Genomic DNA, 6,861 nt, shown 5'->3' on the forward strand with positions numbered 1-6,861 from the left:
TTCCTCTTCCCTTCCAGTCTCCTCCCCGCCGACCCTAACAACTGCCCGAATATGGGAGCCGCTGCCACCGACCTCGACCATAACCGCCGCCCGGATCTGGGAGCCACTGCTGGCGCTCCCTCTCATGGTCCTTGGCGGCGGCCGACAACACTGCTGAGATGCGACGCGATGAGCCGCCACCACCCACCGACCACTCAGCCTCCTCATCACGCGCATGCCGCGGCACGCGTGAAGTGACAACGCAGGCGAGCGATAGCAAGCGAGTGCCAAGGCCACGATGGCGCGAAAGATGGGTGTGGACGAGCGACAGTGGTGATGAAGAGAGGGATGAGACGAGGTGACAGAAGAATGGATGAGAAGGAAGAATGGGTAGGAACTCTACCTTGGCACATGTGCAAGGTATTCACACCAATTCATCCAGACTACCAATCAACATCATAACCTAGCCAGCGTTATAGGCTACAAATTTGTCAATCAACATCATTGCATCCCGTGAGCTTGGTTGAGTTGGCTCGGTATTGGGTCATGGGCCAGACTGAGCCAGTTCAGGATGCCAAACGCCACCCCCTCTCTCTCTTTCTTCCTTCCAGACGGGTACGTGCATGCAGTATGCACACCAAGTCAACAGCTTAGCGCAGAATAGTGTTGACTTGTGCTTGACTTCACACACTACTAGGGAAAGGGCCTTCAGTACCAGTTCCTAACCCCTCTTTAGTACCGGTTGTGCAACCGGTATTGCTACTTCGGTACTAAAGGGGGGCCTTTAGTATCGGGTCAAATAACCAATACTAAAGGGGTATTAAAAATAAAAAAATGAAATCAGGCCGGGCGCTCGGCCTTGCACCCCGCTGGTCGCGTCCTGCTGCCCCGCCCCGCCCCGCCGGCCGCCGACATCCGCGGCCTCGCTGGAGAGGGAGAGGGAGAGGGAGGAAGAGGGGGGAGAGGGAGAGAGAGGGAGCGAGCATACCTGTGCCCCGCACGCCACTGTGTCCGGCCGTCGTCGTACCCCGCCAGCGGCCGCCACTCCCCTGCACGCCTAAGCACTGCCTTGCACCTTGCGCCACTGCCGCTCCTCACTGCCAGTGAGGGGTGAGCAGAGGGGGAAGGAGAGGGGTAGCAGAGGGGAAGGGGCCAGGAGAGGGAAGGGAGGGGGCGGCGGTGGCAGGAGAGGGAGGGGGGGAGGGGGTGGTGGGCAAAGAAAAGAAGTGTGAGAGAAGAGATAAGGGGGATGGGAGCGGGTAGGGGGAGATGGATAAGGTTAGGAGGTCCTTTAGAAGGTCACCTATTAGTACCGGGGTGGAGCCTCCACCCGGTACTAATGGGTGACCTTTAGTACCGGTTGGAACTACCAACCGAACCTTTTAGTACCGGTTGGAGCTCCCAATCGTTACTGAAACAGGTCAAAAATTAATCGATACTAAGAGCTAGAACCAATATTACAGCTTGAAAAAGGACACTCACAGGTCCCAGCAGTTTTGATTTACGATTAGCCAAGTAGCAGCCAGAAGGTGAGAGATGCCACAGAAGCACAAACCTTAACTAGGCCATGTTTAGTTCCCAATTTGGGAGTGCCAAAGTTGGGAGTTTGCCATAAATGCGCAACTGTAGCATTTCGTTTATATTTGTGAATTATTGTCCAAATATTGACTAATTAGGCTCAAAAGATTCGTCTCGCAAAGTACAACAAAACTGTGCAATTAGTTTTTGATTTCATCTACATTTAGTACTCCATGCATGTATCGCAAGTTTGATGTGATGGGGAATCTTCTTTTTGCATAGTGTTAAATTTGGGATTTTGGGGAAACTAAACATGGCCCTAGCCGCGTCCCGGCGCCCCGTAACGTACGGGAGCGGAGCAACCCGCGTCCACCGTCCACGCGGGGAAAATACCATCGAACCCCACGCTGAGAGCTCAGACCTGATCTGAAGATGGCGACGACTTGCAACCAAACGGCCTATAAAAGGGCTCCTCCCCTGCCATTTCGTAAGCACGACGACCAACAACTACCAAGCGCCGAACCTTCCCCGATCATTCTTCTTCCGTCTCCCCTCCCCCCCTTTTCGCATCGCCCGGCCTGATCCTGAATAATCCTGATCGACCTTCACCTTCTATCCATGGCGCTCAACTTCCTCCGGCCAGGCGCGCCCGGCGTCCAGCCGGTCGGCGACCGCTGCACGGCGAAGTCGGCCATCTTCATCGGCGTCGTCAACGGCCTCGTCTCGCCGCCCTACCTGCAGCGCTGCCTCTGCGCCGGCCGGTGCGACGACGACAGCGACGTGGAGGAGAGGTACTACCTGCTCGCGAACTTCGTGGTCGTCGTGCTCGGCGTGGCCCTCCTAGTCGTCGACATGGCGGCGCTCTCGCTGACGGTGGTCCTCAGCTCGCCGCGGTGGCCGGCGGCGGTCCGGTGGATGGTCTGGATCACCAAGGTCTTGACCTGCGGCACGCTGCAGCTTGGCGTCAACGTCTTGTATTTTTGTATTAGGATGTTGTGCGCCAGGTTGATGCTCGCTTTCGCCTGACGTCGCCATTGTTTCGACCAGCAAGAAACCTCTCACCATTATTTAATTTCATTCATGGAGTAACCTAATTCATTTAATTTTTTCGTCCAAACTTGCGTACTCTTAATTTTTTTTTGTGTACTTCTAAAGTCAGGTGTTGTTTAAACTTTAAACTCAGATCACAATGGTGCAGTGAAGTACAGTTAACCTTTCGCTGGTCACAGATCCATTCTTCAGAAATGCTGGATAAGCCTGACTCATCCAATGATCCAATTCTCAGCCAGATTTGCATTAGTCTCGTCCCCCTTGTGTTACTGTATCAACTTCATACAAGAGAACACATTATACCGGACGCGATGGCGATCAAGTTGTCATGTGCTAGTCCTTTTAAACGTTCGATCTTTTTGCTGTTTACGTTTAAAGGCTGGCGTCGTCGAGTGTAAAACGTTCAGATATCAGTGAATACTGAATAATCATGAGGAAGTAGATCACTACCAACTGCTAGTACTATCATCATCAATCCCTGAGACCTGTGACGCACTGGCATAGCTCCATTACTTGCAGAAGCTTGGTGCATTTGTCTCCACTGGTACTAGGCTATTAGCAGTCTAGCATGTATATTATATTGGTGGAATGATGTGACTTCATTTCTCTGTAAAATGGAAAACATCCTTATGCCATCTTCTAAAAACTTCATCACGGGATGGAAGTCAAAGTCCTAACAAATCCCAACACAAAATGCACCATCCAGGTAGCCACCACAGCATGACAACATAGCTCACAGCAGGAAGATAGCGGGGCACTACATATCCATGTTCATAACAAAAGGACATCAACCCATCAGGATGATGAAGGTGCTGGATACACCAAATAGACACACGAAACCATGTTATTCGTGCGCAGCAATGGGCTAACTCACTCAGCCTGTGTTGAACCCTTGTCACAACAACCAGGGTGCATCCGCCGTTAACCTGCTGTCTACAGTCTCAGAGAAGATGAAGCGCTCGTGCGTCGGCCACTGGTACTTGATCTCGGTGCCGCATTGCCATCCAAATCCCCATGCTCGAGACCTCGCTGATAGGACATGGGGCTCCCAATCAGCTCACACTCGGTTTGCAGCACCTCAAAAGAGAAAATGATGATCCTGAATTTAGAAACCAACATAAAGTTTAGTTTAGGACTCCAAATATAGCATCAACAGAGCAGTTAGTAGACACTAGACAACAGAGCACTGTGAATACATTAGATAAGTAGATACCTTATATATAAGAATAGATCCATACCCCTTCAATGGAAACCACTGCTATGTAGACTATGTGTTTAATAAACTCCCTCAAGTGAACTTGCACAACTTTCAACTTTTTTCTCTTTTTAAAAGGAACACAAGATGTGATGTTTGGTTTGAGGGGGTGTGGTGCAGCATGAGTTAAACTCATAAATTTTGATGAGATTGCCACATTCCTCATGCTTGAATGAGTAGCGATGGATTAGCCCATTACATTTCTCAAACCAAACAAGAACTTGAGAAGTGTGATGATGGTGGACATCTCATTCCAGACACTGGACCTCTAGGAAACTAGTAAAGCTGCATCTCACGCATCAAAATGAAATGTTTCCGTACAAACCCATCCCCATTCACCTAAAAATAAGGCCAAATAGTAGAAGTAAAATCAGGAAACATCTTGTGGAATAGTTGATTTTTTTTATCACTGTGGCCATGCACCACAAGAGTACAAGACTCGCACAAGAGCCCGTCAAGAGGAACAGCAAAAGGATCAGAAAATTAAATCTAAGACTAAAACCCCGGCCCCCACTTTTCTTTGCAAGAAAAAGCCTCTCAAACATAATAGATTGCAAATGACGGTATTTTTGGTGCTTGTTTTGGATGAGTTAGAAGGAAAAATGCACCATCGAATGTTCCGATAGTGTAACGACCTCGGTTAAAATCCTTCGCGTTAATCTTAATCCGAGTCCCTGATCACCTGTCTCAGTTTACCAAGCCTAAGTGCTCAACCTCCAGATCTCCCGACCCCTTCGATCCGACCCCTCGCCGTGTTTTCCCCAGTTCCGACTCCGCCGACCCCCAGCCCACCGTCGGATCTTTTTACGTCTTCCCACAAAGCCGCCCTTCAATTCGAGCCGTGGACCACCGAGACTGACCGGTGGACCCACGAGATCTTTCTCCCAGATCTCCCACGACAGGCGCACTCGAGTTGCATGCCCGCTTCAGAGTTCCCTAGCCGCGTGGCTCAACTCCTCCGACGCCCGCCGCTCCGCCTCGTCGCCGGCCACGACCGGATGGATTCTCGCGCCCCCTTCCCCAATCGCGGCGGAAGCTCCTCTGCTACCTTTCTGCAGCACCTGGCCGCCCGCGCCCATCATCGCATCACCAGATCCCGGCTGCAGAGCCGATGCCGCCCGTCTTTTCCGTCACCTCTCCACAGTCGCGCCGCCCCGGTCCTCGCTACGCGATGATTCCTCCTCCGCCAACCCAGACCACGGCAGCGACAGCTCCTTTTCTGCCTTGTCAGAAGCTCCGCCCCGACAATCTGTTGCTCCGCGCTCGTCGCGCGACCACAGTCGCCTGTCTCCTCACCTGTGCGCCCTCGTTTCTAGCGCTGTTTCCCCGGTCACTTCCATCAGATCCACCGCACGACGACGCCCACCTCTGCCAAATCTCAACCACCGGCAAACCCGCGCCTGTGCCGCCCTGACATCGATGCCCAATGACCGCCGGTGTCATCCCCGAAGTCCTGCTCCACCGTCCTCGTCGCTCAATCGCCGCCCCGGCAGAGCACTCCATCGCTTCTTCCCCGGCCTTCGCGCCGCTCCCCTTCTCTCTTCCGTGCAGCTATAAAATGGGATGCCGGAGCTCCGCCGGAGTTCCCCTTTGCCATCGCTGCCCTCTCTCTTACTCCCTGTTCGTGCTCACAGCACCACCCCCTAAGTCTGAGGAACTCTCCTCTCCGCTCAAACACCACTTTTCCCCAATCCACCAGCCACTGCTCCCCGTGCTGCACAAGAGTTTGCTTATGATCCACAAGAAGCACCGCCACCGCTGGAATACCACCGGACATCCTCACCGCTGTCCCAAGCCCCTTAGTCTTTCCACCTAAGCCTCATCTATAAGACGAAGGTAAGCTACCGACCCTTGTTCGCCTCGTCCGACCCCTCCTATCCGCCCGACCCCGGTTCCGCCTCGCCCGACCCTGTCTGTTCCGCCGACCTTTCTCTGCCTCGCCCGAGGGCTCGGCTGTATCTTTTTCCTTGAACCGAGGGTGTAGGTGTAAAACTTGGGGACTTTTCAGCGTTACGTCTGAGGACCCCTAGCACATCTATTCCTCTAGATTTAGGGTCAGATCATAAGTTCCTCCCCATCTGACCCTTATACCTTGATCTCCATCGACTCCTTTGAACCTCCCCACTCTCCTGTAACTTGCCGCAAGTTTCTGGGCTCAAACTTGCAAGTGTTGCTGTTGAAATAACCGTCTAAATGCTAACCAATGCATTGCATTTGTGTAGAGCTGCGCCTCGCCGACGGCTTCTACGAGCTGCACCCGGCGCCAGAAGACGAAGGTGTAGCCGAGCTCCTGCCTCCAGAAGCCGAAGCCGCCCAAGCAGACGAGCAGTTTCCCTCCTCCTTGCTCGAAGGCAAGCCCCGGATGCATGAATCCCCTATGTTTTACCAAACTTGCGCATGCCTTCTTCAACACGCTTGTGCATTTACGTATAGGAATTGTTTGGAACCATAGATGCATAACTTAGCTCCCTTGATCTGAACACTAGCTGTTGGACCGAGTAGATGCCTTGCTTAATTAGGAAACGATAAAAGTTGAGTGATTTCTTGTCACTCGCGAGTTATAGGAGTTGGTTGTTTTCCCTTCTGTTACAACTATAAGGACGATGGACGGGGCAGGGTTTTGGGTAACTCTTTGATGGTCGGTTGATCGCCCCGTCTGTCTATGAAACTTGCTAAGGCCCGATAGTGGTGGTGTTCGTGATCAAGTGTTTGAAAGTACTAATCTCATACCTAGTATGGGATGGGGAAGCTAAGTACCTGATTGAACTAGGGCGTGGCTTATACCCCTGCTGTCCGTGGAACGAGGTTCCCATGGTGCATCATGTGGGTGCAAGCGCGGTCATAGTACGGTAGAGACCGGGACTGTGGAGCATTGCATGCCAAGGGAAGTTTGGACCTGACACGCGCCTGGGAATTGATGGGGACGGCCGACACAGGAAGCGACCCTTGTGGTGCGCGGATGTCGTGAGATTAGGTTCGCCATACATGGTTAAGAAACCCGAATCGATTCGTCTGCCTCTCACAGTTTGAGACTGCTTGATCGCTATGTCACCCTGAGT

At 52.4% G+C, this 6,861-nt stretch overlaps 1 protein-coding gene across 1 annotated transcript; it reads left to right on the top strand.

Moving 5' to 3' along the window:
- The first annotated feature begins 2,000 nt into the window (after positions 1-2,000).
- Positions 2,001-2,914, top strand: LOC101776664. Its single transcript, XM_004973558.2, has one exon. It carries the CDS (start codon positions 2,116-2,118, stop codon positions 2,521-2,523), a length of 408 nt encoding a protein of 135 aa, XP_004973615.1. The 5' UTR covers positions 2,001-2,115; the 3' UTR covers positions 2,524-2,914.
- Positions 2,915-6,861: the final 3,947 nt, after the last annotated feature.

Source organism: Setaria italica, chromosome VI, assembly GCF_000263155.2.
Source record: "Setaria italica strain Yugu1 chromosome VI, Setaria_italica_v2.0, whole genome shotgun sequence".
Taxonomy (NCBI): Eukaryota; Viridiplantae; Streptophyta; class Magnoliopsida; order Poales; family Poaceae; genus Setaria; species Setaria italica.

What these genes read in the sequence shown, in the direction of transcription:
- LOC101776664 (XM_004973558.2), top strand. Translation starts at nt 2,116, where the DNA reads ATGGCGCTCAACTTCCTCCGGCCAGGCGCGCCCGGCGTCCAGCCGGTC.